Genomic DNA, 26,521 nt, shown 5'->3' on the forward strand with positions numbered 1-26,521 from the left:
TCTAAACATTTTGACAACGTGTCAATTTAATTAATTGTTTTTTTTAGCTAAAAACAAACTGTTAATATTACGGTCACCGAAAGACTGTTACATAATCAACTCTCGAGAAATAAAATGAGGAAGAGTTTTTCCAAAACAGATGAATCCAGGAGGACTGCACCTGTTCAGCAATGAAATCCATGATTTCAGATTCTGCAACCCATGCACCAGGCTTCCTCGGCACAAAAGCCATTGGAACCTGCCCTGCCTGTTGATCAGGACTCCTGATTCCAAGCAACACACTTGGATTAGTTTCGTCTTTTATCCACTGGTCTTGATTCTAGGTCACTCGAGAATCCTTTCAGCGGAACTTGATTTGAGCGAAAAGGACGAGGAGCCATTTGAATGCACCATGATTTCCTTATCAGTCTCAAAGCCAGCATTTCAAGTTTTTTTTTTTTTTTTAATCTTTGAATGATCTTTCCAACGACATTAATGATTTGTTTTGATGTAATAATGATATTTCTTCACATTCGATAATTTATATTTCGGTATTTAATTTGCTTTAGAATTACCCGTTTCCTTTTGTTGTTTATTCTTTCTTCATATTCAAGGAATCTCACTCAGTGAGATTTGAGGAAATCCCCACCCTAGCGAGACTTCTCAGTTCTAATTTCTCAAGGGAACCGATTAAGCAAGTTAAGCGGTTTCTAGGGACAATTAAGAATAGAGAAGCCACGTTTTCATATTGAAGACTTACGGCGCCGTTATGCTAACTTTAATCTTGTTTTTATTGACAATTTGGTATCTGGGATACTCCCTAGACAATGATTCTATGTCTATATTGGTCATGTTCAACATGATCGAGGATTGCAACATCCGAATGTAGGTAGATATATTCTGTATGTCACAATGAAGATATCTTTCCCTTTAGTTATAAGAAAAGAAGATTTTCCTTATGGTCTTTAGCTCAAAGAAGTAGTTTACTTCAGATTGATATGCTTCAACTTTAGTTTTAGATAGAGTGCGATGCTTGTTGGTTTGAAATATGATGGTGTTGTGTTTGATCGAATATATAACAAGTGGAATCATCAGTCATGCAGATTCCTGCGGGGAATGTGGCTGAAGAGAAGGCATATCGAATGGATGATAAATAACACACCAACAATCGCACACGACTGTAGATTTCATTAGATCGATCTCTTTCTCCGATTATCTCGAAAGCTGGAAATGGGCCTTTTACCGCCGGTCACGTGACTAGGCTCACCAGCCAAACCGTTCACTAGTCTGTTCCTCATCAAGTGATGAGGAGGAGTCCTCTGTGACACTACTATTGCTTGACGACGACGACGACAAGACATCCATGCTCGTGAAATCGCTGCTGCTGCTGCTGCTTGCTCTCGTCGCAAAGACGCGACACAGAACCCACCTTCCTAGTTCGCCGACCCACGAGTTCTGCAATGACAGACAGATGAAAGTTGAGCTTGAGCAGTTGACATTTTATAGAGGGTTTATGTTCTAATGACTGAGGCAAAAGCACAACCGACAACGTAAAATGGGGCAAACGGTCATGCACTGTATTTATTAACATATCTGGAAAGAACTCAATTACCAGCTGCGGGGCGCGAGCAGCGGAGGGTGCAGGAAGGAGGCAATATTCGTGCATGACCCAAGACGTCCTAGAACCATGCGGAGGCCGCCCTCTGAAGAACACCAGAGTCTTCTTCATCCCCATTATCATGCGGTTGTGAGCGTCGCTCGAAGAAGGCGAGATCTGTTTAGGGACGCCCTGTGCCTTCCAGTATCCACAAGAAGTTGCTCGGACGACGGCGTTGCTGGCTCCATCGAGGTTGCTGAAGAAGTATCTCGCCTCCTCGCCATCACCTGTAATAGTTCACATGAAGTATAAGGCAAAACCATTACATGCACCCGAGATTGGCGCCATATCGTTTTATATGACCCACACGCCGATGAGCAATGGGACCGAATGAATTACCAGGCAAGTCCCAGGGATCATAGTTGGAGAGGGCGATGAGTTCGGGGACGATGGAGGCGGGGAGAGGAAGGGCAAAAATCTTGCGTCGCAAGTACTCAAACAAGATCTCTTCGTCGGTGGGTTCAAACACGAAGCCAGGAGGCAGTTTGCTCATTGATCCGATGGATCTGATCTGGTTGAGCTTTGCCATGCGGACACAAACTCCTCCTCAGGAATCAAGATCGGGGGGTTCAAACTTGACGAAATGAATGCGATGAGGAGTGGTAGAGCGTGGGCACCCTTCGGCCTTTATATATCATCGCGATGAGGAGAGACCGAGAGTGGGTGTGAATTTAAACAAAAAAGGCGTCCTCCTTTGCAGTGCATGTAAATTTAAGTCATTCCAAATGTTTACCGTTGTACAAATCACGTTCAACCCGTCATCTCTGCATTAATGATTTGACGCATTCTTTTGGTACGTGCAACACTCGCAAGAACAGTAGCAACAAGTAAAGAGAAGCCATCTGATGGTTTATTAAAAGGTCTCCATGAACGCTAAAGAACCACTGCATGTTGATCCACCGATTAGTCCATGTCGAGTAGCTTTCATCAGAGTCTTGAGTTCTTCCACGTCTAAGTACAACAAAACTTTTAAGCTGATGGACAAGAAAACATATATTATTCTATTAATGAAACCATGCGAAAGATTCAACCATTTCCTGGCGATTTGTACGTGACCCCCGCCCGTGTGTTGGGAGTTTCTAAGCTAATGAGAGGAAAATAACTCAGTAACTGATCGTCCCCGTCAGTTTTTTGCTGCATGATTATGATTATGTGAGAATATTGAAATGGGTAGGCCTTTCGATTAAACCCTTTGCGCCAAAAGACGCTTCGATCTTCATATCACATGTCTTGGAGGAGATGGGTCTTTTCTACGCCACTTTTGCGACTTTACACGGTAGCATCCGTCGCTTTGTTTGGTAAACATACGACACATACAAGAAAAGCTAGTAATGCCGCACTTCTCTTTGTTAGCACTAAGCAAGCGAGCGAGCAAGCAAAATGACGACTGATCCCAGCCTCCATAGAAGGCTCTTGTTAATGAGTTCCCCGTTGAAATTCGAAGGAAGATCAAAGGGGCAGTCCATCAATAAAGTCACGCTTTTGAAGGGAAAGAAAGAGACCCTAATACAAAAGAAGCTTCATAAAGTCAAAGGAAGCAGTCATAATTGATCTGATTAGCTCTTTGATTTATATGTTGGTACTTTCCTTCGCAGCGAAGATGTTCCCTTTTCTTCCTTCCTTTCTTTCTTTTCCTCCGCCTTTTCAATTGAGATACGATGCAGTAAAAGTTTTCTTCAACTTGGCAGCGACCATGTGTTAATGATTCCTTAATCAGTCATCCGCCACCGTACCAGCGAAGAAATATGGGAAGGCAAGGAACACTTTCTCTCTCCTCGACTTCTTTCCAATGCATTTCCTAATGCAACTCAACTTCTCAAATATTTGCCGGTCGTGTTTCGTATATCTATTCCGGGTTAGGATTTCAAATTCTTGGGACGAAATAGAAGAAATACAGCCACGTGAGATCGATCCACTGGTTAAAGAGAGAAGAGAGAACGTGTACGTGCGGATGAGGCGCACAGCACAAGTTCAACTCTCCATATCACCAACTGCAATACTAAATAGACCTGAACGGATGGCTGCTCACGAACGAAGCCCTAGCCAAAATAAAGCGTACAATGCTTGTGAATGTGGGTATGGGCGTACAACTCCCTTTCTCGGATCTAGCCTGCCTACGTCCATATAGATCCGGTCATTCTAGAGCAACAAATTATTAACTTTTTAAGCATATAAGTGAGCCTAGGCAAGAACTTTTAGATCCCAACACTAGGGTTGCTCCGCCGATTGATTGGGAGTCTAATAGTGACTAGGATGGGGGTGTTAATCTCCGATCCCTCATATTATGTGAGCACAATTTCCGTTTGATTTTATGATTGATGAATCCGATGAAATCATTGGCTTTACATATAGAGCACATTGCTCGCGCTTTAGCAAAAGCAAAAAAAAAAAAGTTTTTCTCTTTTCATTTCGATTTTTAAAATATCATCCACATTTTAAAAAGTTATAATGCAAATTTGTGCGTTAAGGATTGCGAGCTGTAAAACTTTCCGGTGTTTTAGATTTAAGAATTAAGCCAAATGAACGGGGGCGAGATTTTGATCAAGTGAAATATTAAGAAGTAAATATAAAGTGCTCTAGTCATCTCAAGTGACAGCGCGTGATAATTTGCTAGTATAAGCCACGAATTTTTGACCAAAAACAGACGATTAAATTGTTACATAATCTTTGACCAAAAAAAAAAAAACTTTTACATAACCAATTCACTAAATAAATATAGCACGGGTGGAGGAGGAGGATTGGGCTTTTTTGACTTTTCGCCCCCACGTGAAATCAGGCGTGATGCCATGGCGGCGACATATGGAAGTGGCCGGCCGTGGGTTCGAGCGGGACGAGAGAAATTAGAGAGATGGAAGAGCGGAGCCCAGAAGGAGTATCGGGCCAGTCCTGGGGATCGACTTCGAGAGGCTGAAGCCCAGAAGATGGACGTTTACTGTTGATTGATGTTGATGATGACGACCCACGACCACGAGTGTATCGACGTGGACGTCCATGGAAAATGGAGCCGCAAACTCAATCCCAGTCCCTCTGTACCACCCAAAAACTTGAAAACGAAATGAGAATGGTGGAACTGGAGCGAGTCGAGGCAGAGAGGCACGTCCTTTTTTGTATTCGGGAGGCTCCCATCCAATCCACTCTCCGCCATCGTTATCTCCCCCCAACCCCAATAAAAGCCTCTTTCTTTCTTTCTTTCTTTCCCTCACCATAACCAGGAGAAATTCCCTTGACTCGACCATTGATACGGACTGCTGTGCGCCCTCATCTTCTTCATACGATCCTGAGGATGATGATGATGATCACGAGCTGACTGCTGAGCGATTGCTGGTGCGTGATCCTCTTGTGCCTTCTCTTTTTTCCCCGATCATATCTCCATTCTAGACTATCCCTGAGCTTTTGTGTTTCGCCTGCTGTTGGTTGCTGCAACTTCTGTCTACGTCTGAATTAATCTGAGTTCGTTATTGTTATGCATTTTGGCTCCGTCGCGTGCTACTTGTATCATTTACTATTTCCAAGACTAAAATGTCGTCTCTGCTGGTTCCTTGGCCTTGCCTCAGCTTGATTGTGCTCGTCTGCTACTCTTATCCCGTGCTAATCGATAGTTGGTGTCATTTGTACTTGTAGTAGAATGTTCAGCTGTCATACTTTGGCAAACACTTTTGATGTCGTGCACAAGCCTGGTTTGATATCCTTGCAACTTCAGTTTCAGGATATACGCCGTCATTTAATACCACTGATCGGGGTTCTCTTCTCTTTTTATCAGAGCTGACAAAACAAGGTACCCCTTCATCTCAGTTCGTTCCTTCCCCCTCTGTACTTCCTCTCGATAGCATGGTATAAAATAGAAGATGTTATAAGGACCTGTGAAATCCTGAAAATGAATGTTATCATTCACATGACCTTTTAACATTATACGCTAAATTCTTTTAAATTCAAAACGGTTTCATTCAGATTCTCTCTTTCGCCTTTTACAACTACATTTCCAGGTTCGGGCGTCTTTCTGCATTAACTTTTGTCCCTGTAAGGTTATGGAGTGTAATCCTCTTCTATTTCTGGTTCCAGCTTAAACTGACCAAGCAGTCTTGTCCAAGATACATAAAGGATATGAGAAGGCATAGTCCCTCGGTTCAAGTTACTGCTCAGACATACGACCAACAAATATTGATTGAGAGTCTTACTTGATGGCGCTCCGCAGGGATGTCCAACGGGACAATTAAGGCTGTAGGCTTTTTGAGGACTTGAAATTGTCATTATTCTATCCATGTGGAAACACTTCTCAGCAAGGGCAGAGCAGTGTAAAAGAGGATGAACCTGAGCTAAAGGAATTGTAGAAGAGTCTGTGGCAAGTGTGCACTCGAATTATAAATGGGGTTGCCCCAACATTCTTCTAACAATGAAGTCATAGCATTAGTGAGCACATCTGTGCAGGCTACTTCTCTTGTCGCTGGTGCACACAATCATGACATGACTGCAGTGCATGAAGGGAAGCTCGGGAACTGGGTACATGTGAATATGGCTCCGCCTTGCTTTTCTTCTGCAGAACTGCAAAGGAAATGTAGCTTCGAGATTTCAAGGAATCCTGATGAATTGTACAAGCATATAGACAATGAGTGGGAGGAGCAAAGTTTGAGAATTAACGCCATCAATCAACATGAGTGGTTGCATGGTAAAAGGAAGCAGATTACTCGAGCACCTGCTGTTAAGATTGTGGGTTTTGAATTGGGACCTCCGGATTTTCTGTCAAATGTGGTTAATGGAAAACCGTCTTTATTCAGTCAGGTTAGTAGAACAGGTAGGACAAATGAGGGCTCTGGCTCCCTAGCCAGGAAGCGTGTCTTGTCCCCTCCAAACAGAATGCTTCTCCCAGACCAATATGATGGTGACATTTTAGATATTGGCCAAAGCATGTCTGTAAATGATAGTTCTCAAAATGGCGTCTCCTTAATGCAAGAATCTAAAAAAGCTCATATTGGCAATTCTGGTGATTCTGACTTCACTATTCGGTCAGCAGACGGTCTTTCAAAGTGGAACAATTCACTTGGAGAAGACTGCAGAAAAAATTCCATTCCTCTTACTGATGGCCCTTTGCTTGAGAAAGCGGCAATGCAGTCTAAATCTTCTACATTTTCTACTGGAATAAATCATATGAGAGGAACAACTAAGGTAAGGTCCTCGTTAGTTGCCATAGACATACCCAGGGAGAAGGTAGTTTCACCTCCTCCGTCTCCTCTGGGGCCAAAACTCTTTGATAGGATGAGATCCACAAGCAGATGCGAAAGCATTCCAAAGAAGTTTGAGGATGACTGTATAGCCTCAAAGGACGTGGAAAGGTTGCTCGATGGAGGTTTGAGCAATGTTTTATCTTCTGACGAGGGGATGGACTTTCAGAATACTAAATCTTTGCACAAACATTATTCATTACCCAAAGAATTCGTTTCCTTTACATCAGAGAGCACCACTGGCAGTGGAAAGCATTGTGGTCTGGATTTAAAGTGTAACTCTCAACGTTGCAAATTTGTCCAGTTTCCAGTTAGAAGATCATTAGTGGGTTCATTTGAGGAGTCCCTCTTTTCAGGTCGGCTCTTATCCTGTAAAGTCAACCAGGTTAGCATTTTAAGTCCGTTGATTTTGTATTCTGTGTGTATGAGCTTGTGACTTGTTCTTAGCTTAATCACTACCAACTGATAATCTGATTGTTGACTCACTTTCATATGCAGAGAATTGAGGGTTTTCTCGCTGTTCTAAATATCACTGGGGGTGATTTTTCTCCCAAAGCGCAGAAACTTCCATTTGCAGTCACCAGTGTAGATGGAGATAACTACTTGCTGTACTATTCTTCTATAGGTCTCTCTGATACCTTGGCAGCTGACGGTTGTAAAGGAGCAAAACTAAAGAGGAGCAAGAGCGTCAACTGTTTACGAGAAGAAAAGAGCTGCCTGCATATACCCATGAAAGGTCGAATACAACTGGTAATTTCTTGACATCCACCTTCCAGCCCAGAATAGCGGTAATGGTAATCAAGTCTATTCTATTAGTTTCCAACAAGTCAGCGTTGACAGTCAGGAAGGGAGGGGGGTTGCGACAGTCAGGAACCTTTTCTTGCTTATGTTTCTTTCTGTAGCCACATAATGGATGTAGCTACGGTATATTAGGGATTTATGAGGAATGAAGTGTCCAAGGGCATTATGGAAAAAGAACAATAGCGAAAAGCAAAAGAACAGATTCCATGTTGCCTGAAGTGAAGTTGGGTAAATCAAGCAAACAAAGGCTTCGAACTTCTCTTGCTAAATGCGAGGTCACCTTCCACTGTAGCATGAAATTTTATTCACTGGTATTGGAAACTATCTGGAACTGTTCCTTGGATTAAGCGTCGAAAATGATAAGACTACACAAAAGAAACTTCTATGCAAATACACTTGAATCACCTCAACTTAAGTTAACACAGGCAGTCTTGAACCAGAAGAGACATATTTATAATGGGCTATAGTTGGTCCATTTATAGCGGACTTGTGTAAGCAACAAGATTTGGCTTCTCTAGTGCTTAATTATTTTCTTGAGCTCGTTTCTTGTTTATTGGTTATAAGTTACTCAATTATTCTAATCAAGTTATTGGTTCATTTATAAGACCTGATGCACTCTTCTGATGTTAGTCAAAACCCTGACTATGTTCTTATCGCGAGTGGCCTGAAAGAGCTCACCAGAAAGCCTGCTAAAAACTAGAGCGAAACGTTTTTAGAATTGTAAACACAAAGCTCGTGCACATATATGTTCGATTTGATCATTGAGGTCCGGAAATGAACTTAACTACATCATTAATATAAAACAATGAGCGATGCTGTTTCATATGCTTACAAAGTGTACTGTTTGGCAGGTTCTTAGCAACCCAGAGAAGACACCTATCCACACGTTCTTCTGTAACTATGACTTAAGTGACATGCCAGCAGGTACAAAGGTATGAGGGATTTCAGTTTGTATGCCAGTGTTTCTGCTAAGAGGAAAAAACCACTGGTTGGGGTCTTTGATGAGCTAGTACAGTAACTTGACATCCATGGTGAAATGCTGGTTCCTCATGATTTCGCATATTATTGCCCTTTGCTTGCTGTAATTCCGAAGAGGATATTTTGAATAATTATTGCCCTTTGCTTGATTGTGAAGCTGAATTGAAAGCAGCCTGCTTATGTGTAGATATGATAAGGAGAATGGACAAGAAGAAGAATATAGCTCCTCACATTTTATGGGAGAATTCCTATGATTTTCACTAGGACCCAAGTTGGCGTGTGCTTTGAACCCACTTTTTCTGTCTGCTTGCCCGAGTTTATTATTAGTCCAGCGGATATCCTGATCCTGCTGCTTGACGTCTGAACCTCTTCTTTCGCCTTTTTTTTTCCTGGTATGCCCGGTAACAGACCTTCCTGCGTCAAAAAATCATGTTAGCATCTTCTGGATTGAATCCTATAGCGGAAAATGGAAGTCTGAGAGACGCCGGAGCAAAAGTTGATTTTAAGCCGTCTGCAATTACACATTCTTCACAAGCCAGCAATAGTTATTCGAAATTAGATGGTGTTGAATATATGGAAAGGTCAGCAAAGCCAAATAAAGAGATGAAGGCAAAAGGCTTTGGCTGCATCGATGATCTTCCGAATCACTTGAGAAAATTCGCCATGAATGACGAGCCTGCAAAGACTGACGAAGGGAGCTCCCAATCAGATACAAATACAGTACCTACTAACTCATCGAAGGTCAACCAGGTCCCTGGTGTTAGAGGCTCTTTGCGTTATGCCCTTCATCTCCGATTCTTTTGCCAGTTTTCCAAGAAATTCAAGTCGGTAAGGAGGTGTAACTCTGATCCATCATCTGCTCCAACTGGGAAAAACAATTGCAACGATGGGCCACGGCGATTTTACTTGTACAATGACTTGAAAGTTGTCTTCCCTCAACGGCATTCAGACTCAGATGAAGGCAAGGTAAATATCATTACATTTGCTGAAATTGGTGCACTGAGTTGTATGAGTGTAGGCTGTGGTTTGTCTGTTATAATCTCATATCTCTGGCCACGTCACGGTTTTATGATTTCTCCATACAATCTTTCTAGTCCATCGAGAAATTTTTAGCTTTCACATAGTCTTTATGCATTTATAAAAAATCAAGGGAGAATTTGAGAATATCGGGCCTAGTCTCCGCTATACGAGTCCCCTGCTTCCATGGTCAATGGAATTGATGTCTCGTCCCTAATTTCCATCTACATCCATTGCTTAGATTGGCTGATTTTGGATTGCAGTTGCACGTGGAGTATCATTTTCCATCAGATCCAAAATACTTCAACTTAAACTGAATGGTCCAGCACATCTTCTTTACACAATGTTGGACACAGCATCAAAGATTCTGTATAGGTCAATTTCTTAATGAAAAGTTACTGTACATATGTGTACATTTGATCTCTTTTGACCTTTTTTTATATAGGGGGGCGGTAACCCACTTTCAATCTGTAAATGGTAATGTAATTTCTGGTTGCACTGAGATAATCACGTGAAATTCATGATTGCTATTCTTCATACGAACTTCGGTTTTGCTAGTTTGGTTGCAGGTTGACCTAGTCCTTACATGCCATACTTTGTTCCCTCTCCAGCAATGATATAGCAGTAATCCCAGCTCTCTCTCTCTCTCTCTCTCTCTCTCTCTCTCTCTCTCTCTCTCTCAATCGGAGAGATTATCGACCCGGCCATTCATTGAGATTGGATATTGGATCGGAAAGGATGTTTTCAGAGTAAGCGAGATTCGAATTCTCTTCTTTATTCTGGGAGGCAAGGTTAGCGCACTTGGCCGTTCATTTTGAGGGTGCGAAACCAATTTATCCAGGAAGAACCCGACTTAGCTATTTCTGTGACAATGATATGGTCGCAGAATGATTAATCCCCTTCTCTTTTTAAGGTACCCGAACTTTCATCAAAAATATAAACCCAAACTGCCTCTATCCAAAAGAATATCGGTGGGGCACGATGCATGACTCTCCTGCTGGAGAGACATCTTCTGCTTCCATTAAAAGTCTTTTTATCAAGCAGGTGCTTCACCCTTTTGAGCAAGAGGCCAGCACAAAACAGTCCAAAGTCTCGCATAAAGGGTGGTGGGACGATGGCACATGGTCGAAAGAACAATCGCACATGGTTATACCAAATACACCAACTCGTCTCCACAAAAAACCAAATGATCTCTCAATCCTCGCTTATAAAATCCATCTCGAGTATTACTCCCTCCCTCCCTCAACGAGTCCAATTGAAAGGTTACAAGCTCCCAAAATAAGCACGCACGCTCTCGATAACACCACCCCCATTTACTCAGTTTTTTAAAGACGAAAAACACACCATTCGAGAAGCTCCATTAATTAAAAAGGGTATGATGAGCCACAACTATCCTATACAATGAAAGCCTAGCCTATTCTCCCGCCCCTCAAGATACGCTTGAACAGGAACAGATAAAACTTTCAATGGGAGAGAGTTGACCATCGCGTGATGTGCCCCAACCATTGGAATCAATCAATCTACAGGGTAAAGCGGCAAAATAAGGGAAAAAAGAAATGAAGCTCCGTCGATTGCACAATCATTGACAATCGCTTTTGGGGTTTTGAGGTCGACTTCAAAGCAAAAGGAGAAATGGAAATGCCACTGTTGAGCTCCGACAGAAGAAAGCAACCTTCCCTTATTGGGGCTTCCTTTGCAAAATCAAATAAACGTCAACCCACCCAGTTAGCTCACCCACTGAGATTCTCAGATTCTGTACTATTTCCTTTAGGCAAAAAGGTAACAGATTTATTAACGTGGAAGGACTGACTTTGAACCAACCAACGAACGAACCGAACAAAACAAAACAAGCACAAGTAAATAGTGAAAAAGGCAAAAAGTCAAAAAGAAGGGCTAGCGTAGCGTACGTACACGGTACAGGAAATGGACAAATCAATCTTTTCCTCTACAGTCGCCAAAGTTCAGCTTCGGCTCCAACAAATCTCTCAAACTATGGTCTGGCGCTGGCGAACACATCCCATATCTTGCCACGGCCGATGCTATCGTACAGCTTCTTGGCACCTTCCACTTCCATCTCCACCAGCTTCTGCAGATAAGCACGCGCGCCCCCGCTCGCCATCTGCTTCCTACACTTGTTCGAATGCACTAGCGACGTCAATATCGACACTGGGTATCTCTTGTCCAGATTCTGGATCGACGGGTCCAAGAGCAGGACCGTGCTCGCCACCCCTTTCGCGTCCTTGCGGAACATCTTCCTGTTCCCGGCGTAGAGCAAGAGACTGGACAATGCCTTGGCGGCCGCCTCTTTCTCTTCGGCCCCCTTACCATCTAACATCTCGATCAATGCGGCGATGCACCCACATTCCCCGATTTCTTTCTTGGTCTTGGGACTGAAACCCAGTTCACAAGCAGCTCTCGCCGCAGCAATCCGCACCCCCAGCATTCCGCACTCCAAAACAGTCGGCAATCTGGCGATGAACCCCTCCGAAACCAGAGCTTCCCCAATCGGCTGGCAAGATGCGAGTTGGCTCAGCAACTCGACCGCCACTTCAAGGCTCCGATCGCTCGGAGCTGAATCCCAGTAGTTCTTCAAGCACTCGATCCCCTTCTCTCTGACGACCGTGAGCTTCAAATCGTAGTCCCCGGCTATCAAATTGCAGAGACACCCGATCGCGTTTTCCTGGGCCAGAGCAGTCCCTGAGGACGCAAGTCCGAGGAGCGCCACCACCGCGTTCTCCTCCATGAAATTCTCCTTGGTTTCTGGGAAAGTGGCCAGATTTCGCAGAACCCCAGCGGCGGAAGCCTGTGAGCTCGGGGTGCCGGCCACGCAGATTTCCAAGAGCGAGGAGACGCCGCCCCTGGTCCCAATGGTCCTGGCATTCTCCTTGGAATAGCTGAGAGCCCGGAGGGCAACACAGGCCTTCTCCTTGGCGAACCCACTGCCGGACTCGAGCACGCGAAGCAGGTGGTTCAAGAGCAAGAGGCCCTCGGCAATCAAGACGGGCTTGCTGCTGTCGACGGTGGAAACCCGGGAGAGGGCGGCGACGGCCTTCTCTTTGACCTCGAGAGAGCCGGAATCGAGGAGCTTGAGGAGGACGGGGACGAGGCCCTGAGCGACGGCGACGACGACGTTCTTGTCGTCCTCAGAGAGGAGGGGCAAGAGGGAGTCGAGGGCGGAGGCCTTGGAGTCGGGGGCGCCAATCTGGAGGCGGGTGAGGAGGTGGCGGGACTGGAGGCGGACGGACTCGCGCTTGGAGAGGTTGGAGGAGGAGGAGGAGGAGGAGGGGGGAGGGTGGAGGCCGCTGTTGAGGAGGACGTGGCAGTCGTGGAGGTGGCGGAGGAGGAGGGAGAGGGAGGAGTCGAGGTGGCTCTGGGTGTGGAGCTTGCCGTCGGGGAGGGAAGGGAGCTGGCAGGTGAGGGCGAGGGAGAGGGCGTGGTGGAGGGAGTGGGAGATGGAGTGGAGGAGGTCGAGGGAGAGAGGGTGGTGTGGGGAGAGGTCGGGGAGGAGGGAAGAGAGGAGGGAGAGGTGGGAGAGGAGGAGGGACCACTTGGGCTTGAAGTGAAGGGCGCGAGGGATTTCAGAGGAGAGGGAGGAGAGGAGGTGGTGGCAGATGGCGACGGGATCGTCTTCATCCTGAGCTTGACTATCCGGTGCTCTCATGGCGGGCGGGCGGCGGCGGCGGCGGCGGGCTCTCCTTTTTTTTTTTTTTCTTGTTATGTCGCGGTCAGACAGAAAGACAGAGAGAGAGAGAGAGATAAAGGGGAGAGGCTTTTTCGGGAGGGGGGGGGGTTTGCTTTTTCCAGATTTCACTCGGACAGGGCAGGGTGAGTAGTGAGTGAGGTCCGAGGAGAGAGAAGCAGATGAGGAGGAGGAGGAGGAGGTGATATTGACGGGTGACCGACTGAGCGTCGAGGGGGCGGGGAAGTTGAGCGAGAGGGACTTGGGCTTTCTGATTGGACTTTTAGGACTAAAAGATTAGATTAGATAAGAGGGAGAGTGGGAGCCGGCTCGTCATCAAAATTAACATGATTGGCCCATTATAACACCGCGTGACTCGTCGTCATCATCGTCGTCGTCGTCAATTTGGACGGGCCAGATTCATTGGGAAAATGCTCCCTCCCCGAGTGAGGTGGGGACAGCGCATGTGTTTCCAATTGGTGGGGAAATTTCGTCAGGCAGAGACGAATTCATGGAGGAGAGGGAGAGGGCCTGGCCTGGCCTGGTCGTCCTTTTTGCCAGGGAGGTCGCTTTCCTCTCAACTCTCAAGGGGTGTGTGTTTTTCAATAAATAACAAATAATGTGATTGGAAGATGCGTGCGTGGGTCTTTTCTATCCCCGACGACCTCCTCGAATCGAAACGAGAGAGTCTTTCCGTAATTCGGGTTGTCGCTTTCATTGGGCCCTCGCGCTCACATTAATCGCCGTTGATCAAAAGCCATTGACTTTTAGTCCTTTACCCATTTTCCCATGCTCATTCCTATCGTCCCCTTATCCCGACGGCGTTTAAACGATACGCGTGCAGTAGAATCGGGTGCCTCCCGGAGTCAAACTTGTTTGCTGGCATACTAGTCACTCCGACGATGAATGCGAGCAAAGCAAAGCAAAGCGGTCGAGTGTGCAATTGCATTGCCTTCCAAACTGGAAAACATCAAATGTCAACGGTAGCCATATCTATCTAATGCTGCTACTGCTAGGTTCTTGCTTTCTATGGGAGAAAGTGTGAGTTTTGTCTCGTCTAACCTTTGGTAAATAATTAGTTTCTCTGCGCTTTTTCATTTTAAGTAAGAATACCTTACTTTTTATGGTTAAACACATCTGGATTAAGTTCCGTAATTCTTCCTGGCTACACGAAAATAATAATTTCGTGAAATCTTTCCTTTCGAAGCTACTCTCGTTCGCAATCCACAATCTATATTAGACAATAGCCAAACGAAACTAATAAAAGTTGGAAGACGTCTTTCAGTTGTGGGAGGATTAGAAAGTCAAGCTACATAGTTCGCATTATCAACTACTTTCAACCGCTCCAAACCTTCTTCTTCTTCTTCTTCTTTTTTGTGCCTTCATGCGATTTTTGTCCCCAATTTTATGCCTAATCAAGCAAGCACATGCACTGACCAGCATGCATTGACGTCGTGCCTAATCAAGCAAATCCAAAAAAATAATTAAACAATGGAGCAAACTATAACCGTTAAATGTCCGTACGACTTTTTTTGTTTCGTTTATTGATGAGAAATCCCGACAATCATATTTACAAAACATAGTAGATCTGGTGCATTTTGTGTTTCACTTGAACTATTACCAAAACCTTCGACCCCCACAAAAAAAAAAAAAAACAAAAACAAAAAAGGGAACTATTACCAAAACCATTAAATTCAAAGGACAGTAATGTAAAACTTCGTGGGCTTTATCCGCACGAGGGTAAGCAATGGAGGGTAGGAGGGTTCTGTTGAGGCCTAGCCCTTATTAGTCGGTTGATGGGCTATAAGCCCAAATCAATTTTCATTACCAGTTCATGCGATCAATACCACCTGTCGGCCCGACATCATGTTCCCATTCCGATAGGCTTTAACCGATGACCATTTTTCGGAATTCTTTTTTTTTTTGTTTTCCGGGAAAATTGCAAATAAGAATCTACATTGCTCTCATTTACTCAAAGGATGGTCCTCAGCCGAAATTGTAGCCTAAAGTGCTCTCATTTCCTCAAAAAAGGATCCATAGTGGACATTATATCAAATAAGAGCTTGAAGTGATGATGTCGGTCTCAAAGAAGGGTCCCACCTTGTTAAATTGCCAAATATTCCGGGGCATTTGAGGGCAATTTTTTTTCATGTTCGTCTTCTTCTTCTTCTTCTTTTTCATTTAACAAGAAGAAGAAGATCAAAGCAACGACCTGAGCTACTAGAATCATATGCAAGAACAACCAACCGGATTATTACAACGATACGGGTGGCGCCGGCCGCAGGTGAGGGCGGCAAATCCCTTGATGGTCATTGGCAAGGGCTTTCCAAAACCCACCGACCATTGGCAAGGGCTTTATGGCCCCCACTCGCAACCGATGAGCACCTAATGACGAGGTAGCATGAAAGTGTTCGACGAAGAAGAAGAAGAAGAAGAAGATGAACAAGAAAGAAAAAAAAACATAAAATAAAATTTTATTGTAGACAAAAATATCCTTAATAAGTCGAAAGATTTGGCCTGCCGACAAGATTTAACCCTTTTTTTTATTGGTGACATGTTCACTTTAACCGCTTTTTTAAAATAAATTATATTTTAAAGTATCCTTTGGAAAAAATAAAAATAAAAATGAACGCGTTTAAGGTTTTTATTGAATTTATTCTTATTTTTAGGAAAACGATGAATTGAGCTCATCTTATCTTTTTGACCATCTCACGTTCCCAGAAAATTCGCCCCATGCATGAACGAAAAATAGAGAAGAAGAAGAAGAAGAAGAGGGAGAAAAATTGGCTTCAAACGTTTGAAAGATCCAATCGCAGAGAAGTGACGACGGATATAAAAGGAAACCCCGACATACACGAACTCAGGAGCAGATTCGGTCGATCGAAACATCAATCGCAACTTGGAATCCCTGCCCCTCTCTATCTCTCTCTTCCTCTCCCCTTCTTCCTCGCATGAGATTTGGATCTTAGAATCGATCTCTCAGTATGTCTCTTTCTTGTCGTGTGCGTGTGTTCCTGCTGTGTTTGCGGTTTCTCTTCTTCTAATCCGAGGGGGACGTTGGGATGGTTTGCAGGTCCCTTGGCCGCCCCCATTGATTTCTTTGAAGGGAGAGAGTTTTTTAGTAGAGGCAGATCCAAATGATCACCATCCCGTATTTGACCGCTCTCTCCACCTATTTTAGCTACGGTCTCCTCTTCGCTTTCGGCCAATTCCGCGACTTCTTCAGGAAGATCTTCGATTGGTGGCGTTCCAGCGATCTTCAGGTCTCTCCTCCTTCTCCCTTCCTTTTTTTTCCCCCCATTTCCCCCCACGTCTTATCCACTCGATCTGCGTCATGACGATCCATGGATTTCTTCTTTCTTCAAATTAGGGGTATGCGCCCATCTGCTTGGGACTCGAGGATTTCTACACTCGTCGCTTGTATCTCCGGATTCAGGTTCTTTTTTATGCTCGTGCCTGTAGATGATACAACTTTCTCCTGCAAATGGCCGTCTCACTACCCTTAATTGCAGAAACTTCAAATTTGGCCCCTTTTATCTTGGGAATATGTCCAATTTTGCTTGTTTAAGCGCTTGAGATATTGTTTAGATTTAGATTTCATGCGGTGTTCTTGCGCACTCTGCAAAATTCCGCAATGTTTATCTCATTTCACAGCAAATGAGATGACTTATGGCTTATTGATTCATCAGAATTTGAATCTGGATACACGTTTGCTCTTTACATATATTGAATCAATTCAACTCACACAGTTACAGCGGGAAATGATGAAGCAACTAAATGAAACGACACTTACTACTTGAGCATACGACTTCATGTCTGCTCTTCAATAAGCTTCACTTCTTCCAGTCGACGCACGGCAATTATCTCATGGCAAAAATCATTTCTCACGCGTCGTGCAGCTTTTAATCTCAGCAAGCAGACTTCTTTACTTATCCATTCAAATGCATTGCGTGCATTACTATGTTTGAGATTTGCAGGACTGCTTTGGACGGCCTATATCAAGTGCTCCCGATGCTTGGTTTGACGTTGTAGAACGTTACTCCAATGATAATAACAAGACCTTAAAGTGAGTCCAGAGTGTCAATCGACACTTTAAATTGTTTTCTCGAACGCTCTTTCGCTGCTTTGTCTTCCTTTTTGCACTTGGCCAATCCATCATGCATCTTTTGCAAACGAATAGAATTCCCTCTTGTGTGCTTCCTACATCCTAAATCCCAAGTGTCTTCGCATCTCGTGCAGACGAACCACGAACAAAAGTAAGTGTCTCAACTTGGGATCGTACAATTATCTTGGATTTGCTGCTGCTGACGAATACTGTACTCCCCGTGTTATTGAGACACTTAAGAAGTTCTCACCAAGTACATGCAGTTCCCGTGTTGATGGAGGTATGCATGGTATTCTGCACAATTTTAACATTTTCCACGTAGTCCCTGATCGAACAATTTTATTAGGAACTACGACTCTGCATAATGAGTTGGAGGAGAATGTCGCAGCCTTTGTGGGGAAGCCGGCCGCCATCGTTTTTGGCATGGGTTATGTGACAAATTCTGCTATTCTTCCAGTTCTGATTGGAAAGGTGCACACACTAAAAACATAGGCAATGCTGCTAAGATACGTTTCATATTCATTAACCACATACTTCTCCGTCTCATTTGCAGGGAGGATTGGTAATTAGCGATTCCTTGAACCATAACTCAATTGTGAGTGGTGCTAGGGGCTCCAGAGCTACAATAAAGGTTTTCCAGCACAACAGTAAGTTCCTTGAAGGATTTATCTGTTTCAAGTGTATAATCTATCAATCTGTTTTAAGTGTGAATCCACTTTCTCGACTCTCCACCTTTAACTGCAGTTTTAATTTGACAAACAAATCACTTATCCTATTTTGTCACTTTCCTGCCATTTGTTGAGCTGTTGGTTTCTGGCACTCATCAATTCTAAAGTTGTAAGTTTTGAAAAACGAATCATTTTAGTTCTTTCATTTCTACTGAAGACATCATCAATTGAGAGGCCTGTGTTCTACTTCTTTGATTTTTCAAGTGTAAGGGTGGGGGAAGGGAACTCATTCCCTAGACCGGATCTATCACAATGTTAATCTTATGAGATCCGTATAAACCCTATATTGGAGATCCGCAAACTCAATGGTTATGGTGGATTCGGTCTAGTGGACCAAGTCGAGGGAAGAATTTCCCGAGGAGACCTGAATTGATGATGGTCTTGGAAGAGGATATTTGGTAGTCAAATTGCAGGTGCTTTTCATAAATTAAATGTCCTTAGGCTAGGAGTTGACAACTCGTGTTCTGGGGTCGTTCGTGTGTTGTTCAACTCATAGATGAACTGTTAAATATGTTAACTACTCTAACAGCCCAAGAAAATCATGTTAGAAAACTCAATTCCAGCACGTTCTGATTATTAAATAGATGATTTGAACATGGTCGGTTAATCAATCTAATTAAAACGATTAATTTGGATTAATTCGATCCGAAAATGACAATCCAAACAGGACTTGTCATATAAGGTTTAACTTGTTTGTTGTTTCTTCATAAATTGACTCGCTCTATTAGTTAATAGGATTATTTCTACACGATGAGGTAATTTTACAGGAATCAATAAAAAAAAATGTACTCTTTTTGGTCGACTTGTGGAAGAAATGGATGTCCATTCTAGATAATGTATACAAAATTCACAATGGAAATATTTCACTGAAGTATAACAATGATAGTTTCAGCATTCACTTATATTATAGTCATTACCGATACTAAAATAGATTATATAAAAACAAGTTAGATAGGTTAATAAGTTAGGTCAATATTCAGGTTGACACGATCCATTTAATTAAATGAGCCAGGCTAGTTAACCCGAACATGACTTATTTATTAATAGTGCTACGGATGACTTAGTAGTGAAATGAATGTGATTAATATAAATGTTGATAGGAATTAAATAGACTTAAACTTAATCACCTACAAGAAATTTTACTTTATGGACCTCTTCAGTCGTCTATTATGTCTGTAATTCCTAGTTGAGACATCAATCTATGTTTTGTGTCTACCATAGTTTTAGTACACATGAGGCACATGTTATTTAGTGTAATATATCTGAGCATTCAGAACTGTTATTGATCGATATCTAGGGCCACCATGAAAATGTCTGGATTGGTGAATTGACCGCACTGACACAATAGCAGAACAAGTATGTCATAGTCCATGTGTCGATCACTTGATATATGATAATTCAATGTTGGAGCAATGACACCATGAACTAATGGAACGACAAAGGCAGATTCATTAGCTTGAAACTAGAGAATAATAAGCATGGGAATGATTGAGTCCTCTGATGTTGCGAAGTCAAAAATAAAAAAGATAAAAAAAAATTGGATAACATTTTCTGGGACATCATGCTTGAGAATTTGTTAACAACAAAAAAAACCTTCTACACATGATGAAAGTAAAATGGTACATAACTGAAACATATATACATATGCTCACTTTTGGTTCTCTTCTCTCTCTCTCTCTCTCTCTCTCTCTATACACACACGCACACACACGCACACATATGCTCACTTTTGGTTGTCTTCTCTCCCTCTCTCTCTCTTTATACATACATACATATATATATATATATATATGCTCACTTTTGGTTCTCTTCTCTCTCCCTCCCTCTCTCTTTATATATATATATGTGTGTGTGTGTGTGTGTGTGTGTGTGTGTGTGTGTGTGTGTGTGTGTATTAGTTTTGGATCTTCCGTTTTATCCTCACGAAGAGTATAATGATTTACCAGTCCATAGCTAAAAATTTTCTTTTTGTTTAGCACCATCTCACTTAGAGAAGGTTTTGAGAGAGCAAATTGCTGAGGGGCAACCAAGGACACATAGACCGTGGAAGAAGATAATAGTCGTTGTTGAGGGTATATATAGTATGGAAGGAGAGCTCTGCATACTTCCAGAGATTGTTGCGGTATGCAAGAAATATAAGGTGATAAGTTATGCCGACATCCATCTTGCTCGAGGCCCTAATCAATTCCACTGAAAAAAATCAACTATGTTATTGATGCATTTCTTCCCCTGATCTTTTCATAGGCTTATATCTACTTGGACGAGGCTCACAGCATTGGAGCAGTTGGAAAGACGGGAAGAGGTGTTTGTGAACTCTTGGGAGTTGACACTGCTGATGTTGATGTAATGATGGGAACTTTCACAAAATCCTTTGGCTCATGTGGTGGCTATATTGCTGGATCTAAGGTTCTTGGCTTGCCTGCTCTTGAATTATTCTTGTGAAAATCAAGTATTACAGTTAAATGTCTGGGTGATAGCTAAGCTCATGGAAGATTATCTATATTATCGATTTCCCTATCAGTCGATTCTCGTCTTAATGGAGATATGGCTTGTTAATTCAGGGATTCATCATTCTCCTTTTAAGTGCCTTATTGAAAAGTTCCCAATTTCTTTTCTTGACCACCCAAATTACTCGTACACTGGCTTTTCACTTTGTCTGCTTCTTCTACTTCCTATTTCTATCTTTTATTACCCGACAGGCGAGTTATATCATTTCTTTCTGGAAGAATTTAGTCTAAAAAATTTTCTAAAGAAAGGCTGGATTTGATTATGAAATTTATAGATTTTTCTCTTGTATCTGCTGGAGTTTTGCTTGCACCGAGTGCAGACTTTCACTTACGAATAGTTTATTTGCACCAACATCGCTGGCTGTGAGTATCATGTAACAATTGATTCACTTTTAAGTGCCTTTTGTCATTTGTGCCATTTCTCATGCTGAAGATATTCCTTTCCATTCTACATAAGTTTAGGCAGATTTATGGTGTCAATTTTGGTTTCTCTGAAATTGACTATTCCTTTTCTTCAGGAACTTATACAATATTTGAAGTACACATGCCCTGCTCATCTCTACGCCACGTCAATTTCACCTCCGGCTGCAGAACAGATTATGTCAGCCATCAAAGTTATTCTTGGAGAGGATGGTTCTAATAGAGGTCATAAATTCTCCTATGTGAGATCCCTAGATTAATTCTGATTTGATTTTGTGATTCAATGATCAGTCTTCTCGTCAATGCAGGGGCACAAAAACTGGCAAGAATACGTGAAAACAGCAATTTTTTCAGGTCAGAGCTGCAGAAGATGGGTTTCGAGGTTCTCGGGGATAATGATTCTCCTGTAATGCCCATAATGCTGTACAATCCAGCAAAAATCCCTGCTTTTTCTCGTGAATGTCTCAAGCATAATGTAAGTTCTTGTACTTCTCATAACCGGAAGCCATGTTATTTTAATAAACATGAAAATCTCTGATTGCTTAGCTCGGGGATACCTTGGAGCCACAAGGCTTGGTATCTGTTGAGAATAATCATCATGAAATGCTCTGCAGGTGGCTGTGGTTACAGTTGCTTTTCCAGCTACTCCACTCCTTTTGGCTAGAGCTCGTATATGCATATCTGCCTCTCACACTAAAGAAGACCTTCTTAAGGCCTTGGAGGTAATTTTTTTTATCACTACTCGGAAATCTCTTATTGCCAGTTACCCCACCTAGAAGACCCTTCACTTGGTTGAAGTTCTTCTGTGCGCGCACTTCTCAAGTAGATAGGAGAGATTAAGCTCTACACTTCAAGGCCCTAGTCTTTTGCGTAATTTTGAGCACTAGCTTCTGATGCAAGTAGAAAGGAAGGCCGAGGAAATTTCATGTCTGATATGGGTGTAAGGCCTCCATGATCGTACTTGCACCACAATGATTCTCATGCTGCAGTTTTGCTTTTCGAGCGTATTATATGTGGAAGCCACTCCTCCGATAACTAGGGATGCCCACAAGTTTGGCCAAGATAAATCAGGTTGACCTTTCAAACCAAATCAAATAGTCCGGCTTTAAGCAGTATAAGATAATTAATTCAGGTTGATTTGGCTTGGTGTGCATCATTTTCGAATAAGATGCTCATGTGTGTTCAATTTATAAGACTACAATTTTCTGGGCAAGCAAAATTATAATTATCACTATCGTGGAGAACAAACATTTTGCGCAAGAGGAACTTTTTCTTTTTATCCTTGAAATTGGGAATCTCGGTTGGAGCAATGCAATGACGTCAGGTTTGGACATTATGTCACATCCATAGAGATAAGTTGTGTTATCCCAAACAAAAATTTTCGTCCATCAAGTTCTATTTGTAACACGGTGTCCCATTTTTTTTTTTCCCTTTTTACAGTACTAAAAAAAATTTGCGCCCATCAAGTTGTGTTATCCCAAAACAGATGCACCTGGTGAATTGCAGACCAGATAAACCTTTCGTTGAGGTGTGAAATCTAATACCACCACCCCCTTGAACTTGCAGTTTGTAACTTTTCTTCTTTGGTTTTTAATTCACAGGTTATCGGCTCAGTGGGTGATCTGGTGGGCATCAAATACTTCCCCGCTGAGCCCAATAAGCTGCAAAAGGAGGAAGGCATGATCAAAGAGGACTGACTCCCCTATGGGATTGATTATGGAGCTTCATTTATTCTCTACAAGAGGGGGATGCGCATTTAGATCCAGTTCCATGGAATGATGCAATTGTCATTAGTTCGTTCTAGCACGTGAGATCCAAGAGGCAAGGCCAAATTGACAAAAGTTTCCCATGTTTGAGCAAATTTATTATGGCCTAGGGAGTCTTTGACTGTACCAAAATATTTCCATATGTTATTGTACCGAAGCTCTTTGTCCTCTTTGTATAAGATTCTTGTCGCTCTTAATCCAAACGAGGCATTTTTGCAGCTGTTTCTAGGTTATTCTTTTTGAACTGTTGAAGCACCCAGTTATCTCGTTTATTTTTCTATTATGGTAAGACTAGGTACTTGTTAAAATTGACTGAAATACGCAAAGTCTTCCACCTCGGGTCATTCAAGGATTGGTGCATTTCAAATGTCTCAGGCACTTTTGAGAACAATCTCTTTCTTGAGCTTCAGCACGAAGAAACTGGGGCTGCAGTAGTAGAGAGCTTTTTCATTGGAAGTCAGACGTATCTTGCTCTATATAACATTGGCTTTATTGAATGCGGAAAAAAGAGGCTTTTACGTTTTGAAGCGGAAACTATTAGCCCCACAGAATGACTTATGAATACGTGGTTTAATTAAAGATGACTTCCAATGGTGAGAGAGATGATTTTTCATTAAAATGCCAGGTCAAGCGGCTGGAACAAATCTCTCCCCCGTTGTATAGTTTTTATTCATGGTTTTTCCTCTAATTTCTCTGTCCGAATATACAACAAGAGCCAAGAAAGAGGCTCGCCATAAATAAGACCACCTTGGCTGGTCAGAATGTTACATTCATGCTGAATGTTGGAAAAAGATTAGCAGCAACGAATATGAATGTCAAGGATGCCACCCATTTCACATTTAACAAGATGAGCCTACCAAAACAGAAGATACAATGAGCGGTTAACACACCCTTATATTTGTCCACTGCCATTCGATGCCGATCCCAACAAATCAATGACATGCATTCCGATGCAATGATTACAAAACATGTTAGTAGCAATAGATTTATCAATAAGATCACACAATTGTGCAAGTTAAACATCATTTACCACTTGGCCCACAAAGAATAAACCAAAATCACATGCCTTACGCACCTACTCATTACAGCCTCTTGCCACTCTCCCCACTATGGAAACTGTGGCCAGAGCATGCCACTGCTAACCAAAGTTCTACACCTTGCATTTCGTGTATAAAGAGTTCATACCAGCTTCCTCAGTCAAAACTTGTCCCAACTTCCCTGTGATCACTTCCTTACCACAGAATGGACAACTAAGTTCCTGTAATGAAGCATCAACAATACGAGAATGGCGACGCTCACCTTATTCATACTCTCGTGCACTTCTATGCTAAAGTGCCACTCTACTAAGAAATTCTCTCCTGATATTTGATGCTGTGACGTCATGACATTCCAACAGAGCTGATCAGTTTCAACAAACAAGATCACCTCTCTGCTTATATGTTCACGTAAGAACAAGACCATGCAGAATAGTATGAGAACTTAGGCAAATTGCTTAATAAACAACTAGGACAATCTCCTTCTTGTTGTCACATGCCAGCTTGTCCTATACTTTGCAAAAGTCAGTAAAACTGAACACAACCTTGATACTGTAGAGGGAAAAACAACCGGAATGCAAACCATCCAACACCAAAGGAAAGCAAAGATATATTTTTTTCATACACTTTGGAATTACTTGCAAATCTATTTGCGTTGATACAAGGCCCATATCATTCTATGCATGTGAAGTGCTTCAAAATCATAACCTACTTATTCCAAGAACGACCAAGTAAAATATTCTATGAGCAACAGCTAGTACAAGCACCCCAGTCAATATCAATATACGCCGGCCTTAAAAGAATTTGTGCATAAATTTGTTCTGTTTCTTCCTTTTTCATAGTTGGAAGAAGAGCAAAAATTTCTCTCACCAACTTCAACAGTAGTTTCCCAGCCTACTTCAGTATTGCAGTCAAGGAAGTACATACAACAAAACTGCAGCAAACAGAATTTGGCGAATTATGAAGCATGAACGAAGAAAAGCGAGCAACAAGGAACTCTTTAAAACTTGCTACCAGGCTTGGATATACTAAAAGCTAAAAGCTGTTACAGACATGAAAGCTCACATTACCATGTCTGAGGATTTCTCAAAACCAACAGAAAAGGCATTACGAAAATCCCTTGCTTAGCTTCTGAATGGCACAGTACATTTTCCTTCTGGAACCGACTGCATTGATCCCCATATCTTTCAAATCCTCCAACGTCAACATAGGCAAAACCTCGTCATCCACTTCATGAACCTCGAAAACGGGTGCATACCTCCCTAGTCCTAACCCATTAAGCCAAATCTTCACCCCATCCTCTCCACACCTTCCATCCCTATCCCTGAAATCGGTATCTGAGGGCCCCGATAACTCAACCGCGTCATGGTGGTCCCTACTCCTACCCCTACCAGGTCTCCTATACAGCACATCCCTCTCATTTCCATGGCTATCCCCACCCAAATTCTCCAAAGAGTGTACTAAGCTCTGCTCCTTGACGGGAGACTCAAAATTTTCTATGTCAAAATCGTTATACCCATCGTCAAAATCCTCCCCGCCGCTATACTTGTCCACCTCTACTTCGCCGCCGCTGCCGCCGCCGCCTTCATCAGTGACCTTGGGAACCCAATTGGAGCGCACCCTCTTGGTGGCATTGGAGGCACGCTTCTTGGAGTCCTTGACTTTCCAGCTCCCAATGGCGACGGAATCCAAGTTGTCGATTTTGTCATTATCCTCGAGGGTTTGGTGGTGGTCGGAGCTCAAATTGAACAAAGGACGAGTCTTGGAGGATTTATGGAGGTTACCTGAGGCGGAATGATGCTTCCTTCGGACGTGGGAGTCGAAGGTGAGGTCACCGCCGAGGTCGCCTAATCGGACGCTGGGCCTTCTCTGCCTCTTGGCCCCGACGGTCTCGGCCAAAGTGACGGTCCTATCCCCATTCATCTGTTGCCCCTCCGTCGTAGCTTGTGGGTCCGCCATTTCTTCCCGTTATTGGCGTTATTCAGTAAGGACAGAGGAATCTCTACGGACTCTTGGTAACGAACGAAGCGTCCCCGCCAGTAGTCGTGGGTCAGGGAGAGCGAGACTGGAGCTAGGGTTTCAAGAGTGGGAGATGGCAGTGAGAGGAAGAGGAAGAGGAAGGGATGGGGCTGGGCCTCTTTTTTTTTTTTTTTTTGTTCGGCCAGCAGTCGCGGAGCACCAGCAAAATGAGTAGTATAAGTCAGAATGCGGTGAGCTTCGTGGGGGATGGGCGTGTGTTGGTCTCACAGAGAGAAGAAGAATTTCATTTTTTTTTTTTTTTGCGACAAAACTCGGTTGCAGTAGATTTAATAAAAAAAAGCCACATTGTCTCGTTCAATAGACGAATCCTAAAAGTTTTCTTTGTTCCTCTTAATTTCTTCTATGATTCGTGTTTCCGTTCCCATCTTTGTTACGATCCAAAGCGAAGTTGAAATCATTGATTCAATGAGATCATCATGAATTGGCCAACACAATGAATCCAAACGCAAAACTAGCTCGAGTGAAATTTAGATAAAAGGGTGTTTAGTTGTGTACTCGGCTCTAAAATATTTGACACATGTTCTCCGGTCGCTGGTAGTGGTAACTTGTAAGCGGAAGACTTGAGTCATTGACAACGTGAGGAAACGTTGACAT

At 42.9% G+C, this 26,521-nt stretch overlaps 5 protein-coding genes across 9 annotated transcripts; 2 read left to right on the forward strand and 3 right to left on the reverse strand.

The window, feature by feature from the left end:
* Nucleotides 1–952: 952 nt before the first annotated feature.
* Nucleotides 953–2,271, reverse strand: LOC115749604 (NAC domain-containing protein 83). Its single transcript, XM_030686495.2, has 3 exons — nucleotides 1,976–2,271; nucleotides 1,592–1,863; nucleotides 953–1,434 (listed from the first exon to the last, which is right to left on the reverse strand). The coding sequence occupies exons 1-3, from the start codon at nucleotides 2,163–2,165 to the stop codon at nucleotides 1,243–1,245; spliced, it is 654 nt and encodes a 217-aa protein (XP_030542355.1). The 5' UTR covers nucleotides 2,166–2,271; the 3' UTR covers nucleotides 953–1,242.
* A 2,448-nt stretch (nucleotides 2,272–4,719) lies between these two features.
* LOC115749593 lies at nucleotides 4,720–10,302 on the forward strand. Of its 3 annotated transcripts, none has more exons than XR_007199267.1 (7): nucleotides 4,720–4,960; nucleotides 5,696–7,237; nucleotides 7,351–7,602; nucleotides 8,505–8,585; nucleotides 9,040–9,597; nucleotides 9,912–10,076; nucleotides 10,172–10,302. XR_007199267.1 is itself a non-coding variant. In XM_048282442.1 (6 exons), exons 2-6 carry the CDS (start codon nucleotides 5,999–6,001, stop codon nucleotides 9,963–9,965), a joined length of 2,184 nt encoding a protein of 727 aa, XP_048138399.1. In that variant the 5' UTR covers nucleotides 4,720–4,960; nucleotides 5,696–5,998; the 3' UTR covers nucleotides 9,966–10,146. The 3 variants fall into 3 exon arrangements, 1 of the variants encoding a protein (XP_048138399.1); XR_007199268.1 differs by lacking the exon at nucleotides 4,720–4,960 and adding an exon at nucleotides 4,966–5,045; XM_048282442.1 differs by lacking the exon at nucleotides 10,172–10,302 and having other exon boundaries at nucleotides 9,912–10,146.
* An 895-nt stretch (nucleotides 10,303–11,197) lies between these two features.
* On the reverse strand, nucleotides 11,198–13,345 carry LOC115749594. The gene has a single exon (XM_030686480.2). The coding sequence runs from the start codon at nucleotides 13,307–13,309 to the stop codon at nucleotides 11,639–11,641; it is 1,671 nt and encodes a 556-aa protein (XP_030542340.2). The 5' UTR covers nucleotides 13,310–13,345; the 3' UTR covers nucleotides 11,198–11,638.
* Nucleotides 13,346–16,112: 2,767 nt separating this feature from the next.
* LOC115749597 (long chain base biosynthesis protein 2a) lies at nucleotides 16,113–23,071 on the forward strand. Its single transcript, XM_030686485.2, has 13 exons — nucleotides 16,113–16,309; nucleotides 16,401–16,590; nucleotides 16,698–16,763; nucleotides 17,305–17,393; nucleotides 17,567–17,712; nucleotides 17,779–17,903; nucleotides 17,986–18,079; nucleotides 20,137–20,300; nucleotides 20,405–20,566; nucleotides 21,186–21,312; nucleotides 21,396–21,562; nucleotides 21,702–21,809; nucleotides 22,689–23,071. Exons 2-13 carry the CDS (start codon nucleotides 16,465–16,467, stop codon nucleotides 22,782–22,784), a joined length of 1,470 nt encoding a protein of 489 aa, XP_030542345.2. The 5' UTR covers nucleotides 16,113–16,309; nucleotides 16,401–16,464; the 3' UTR covers nucleotides 22,785–23,071.
* A 464-nt stretch (nucleotides 23,072–23,535) lies between these two features.
* On the reverse strand, nucleotides 23,536–26,107 carry LOC115749600. 3 transcript variants are annotated; one of them, XM_048281725.1, is made up of 2 exons: nucleotides 24,953–26,107; nucleotides 23,536–24,111 (listed from the first exon to the last, which is right to left on the reverse strand). In XM_048281725.1, exon 1 carries the CDS (start codon nucleotides 25,844–25,846, stop codon nucleotides 24,995–24,997), a length of 852 nt encoding a protein of 283 aa, XP_048137682.1. In that variant the 5' UTR covers nucleotides 25,847–26,107; the 3' UTR covers nucleotides 23,536–24,111; nucleotides 24,953–24,994. The 3 variants fall into 3 exon arrangements, with proteins under 3 accessions (XP_048137682.1, XP_030542353.1, XP_048137681.1); XM_030686493.2 differs by lacking the exon at nucleotides 23,536–24,111 and adding an exon at nucleotides 24,346–24,821 and having other exon boundaries at nucleotides 24,958–26,107; XM_048281724.1 differs by lacking the exon at nucleotides 23,536–24,111 and adding an exon at nucleotides 24,346–24,821 and having other exon boundaries at nucleotides 24,953–26,106.
* Between the last annotated feature and the right edge of the window lie 414 nt (nucleotides 26,108–26,521).

Source organism: Rhodamnia argentea, chromosome 7, assembly GCF_020921035.1.
Source record: "Rhodamnia argentea isolate NSW1041297 chromosome 7, ASM2092103v1, whole genome shotgun sequence".
Taxonomy (NCBI): Eukaryota; Viridiplantae; Streptophyta; class Magnoliopsida; order Myrtales; family Myrtaceae; genus Rhodamnia; species Rhodamnia argentea.

What these genes read in the sequence shown, in the direction of transcription:
- LOC115749600 (XM_048281725.1), bottom strand. Translation starts at nt 25,846, where the DNA reads ATGGCGGACCCACAAGCTACGACGGAGGGGCAACAGATGAATGGGGAT.
- LOC115749593 (XM_048282442.1), top strand. Translation starts at nt 5,999, where the DNA reads ATGGGGTTGCCCCAACATTCTTCTAACAATGAAGTCATAGCATTAGTG. An exon ending in TATCCTGTAAAGTCAACCAG is followed by an intron (nt 7,238 to 7,350) that starts GTTAGCATTTTA and finishes TTTCATATGCAG; the next exon opens with AGAATTGAGGGTTTTCTCGC. An exon ending in TGAAAGGTCGAATACAACTG is followed by an intron (nt 7,603 to 8,504) that starts GTAATTTCTTGA and finishes ACTGTTTGGCAG; the next exon opens with GTTCTTAGCAACCCAGAGAA.
- LOC115749597 (XM_030686485.2), top strand. Translation starts at nt 16,465, where the DNA reads ATGATCACCATCCCGTATTTGACCGCTCTCTCCACCTATTTTAGCTAC. An exon ending in GGCGTTCCAGCGATCTTCAG is followed by an intron (nt 16,591 to 16,697) that starts GTCTCTCCTCCT and finishes TCTTCAAATTAG; the next exon opens with GGGTATGCGCCCATCTGCTT. An exon ending in GATAATAACAAGACCTTAAA is followed by an intron (nt 17,394 to 17,566) that starts GTGAGTCCAGAG and finishes CATCTCGTGCAG; the next exon opens with ACGAACCACGAACAAAAGTA.
- LOC115749604 (XM_030686495.2), bottom strand. Translation starts at nt 2,165, where the DNA reads ATGGCAAAGCTCAACCAGATCAGATCCATCGGATCAATGAGCAAACTG. An exon ending in TGATCCCTGGGACTTGCCTG is followed by an intron (nt 1,864 to 1,975) that starts GTAATTCATTCG and finishes GAACTATTACAG; the next exon opens with GTGATGGCGAGGAGGCGAGA. An exon ending in CTGCTCGCGCCCCGCAGCTG is followed by an intron (nt 1,435 to 1,591) that starts GTAATTGAGTTC and finishes CTGTCATTGCAG; the next exon opens with AACTCGTGGGTCGGCGAACT.
- LOC115749594 (XM_030686480.2), bottom strand. Translation starts at nt 13,309, where the DNA reads ATGAGAGCACCGGATAGTCAAGCTCAGGATGAAGACGATCCCGTCGCC.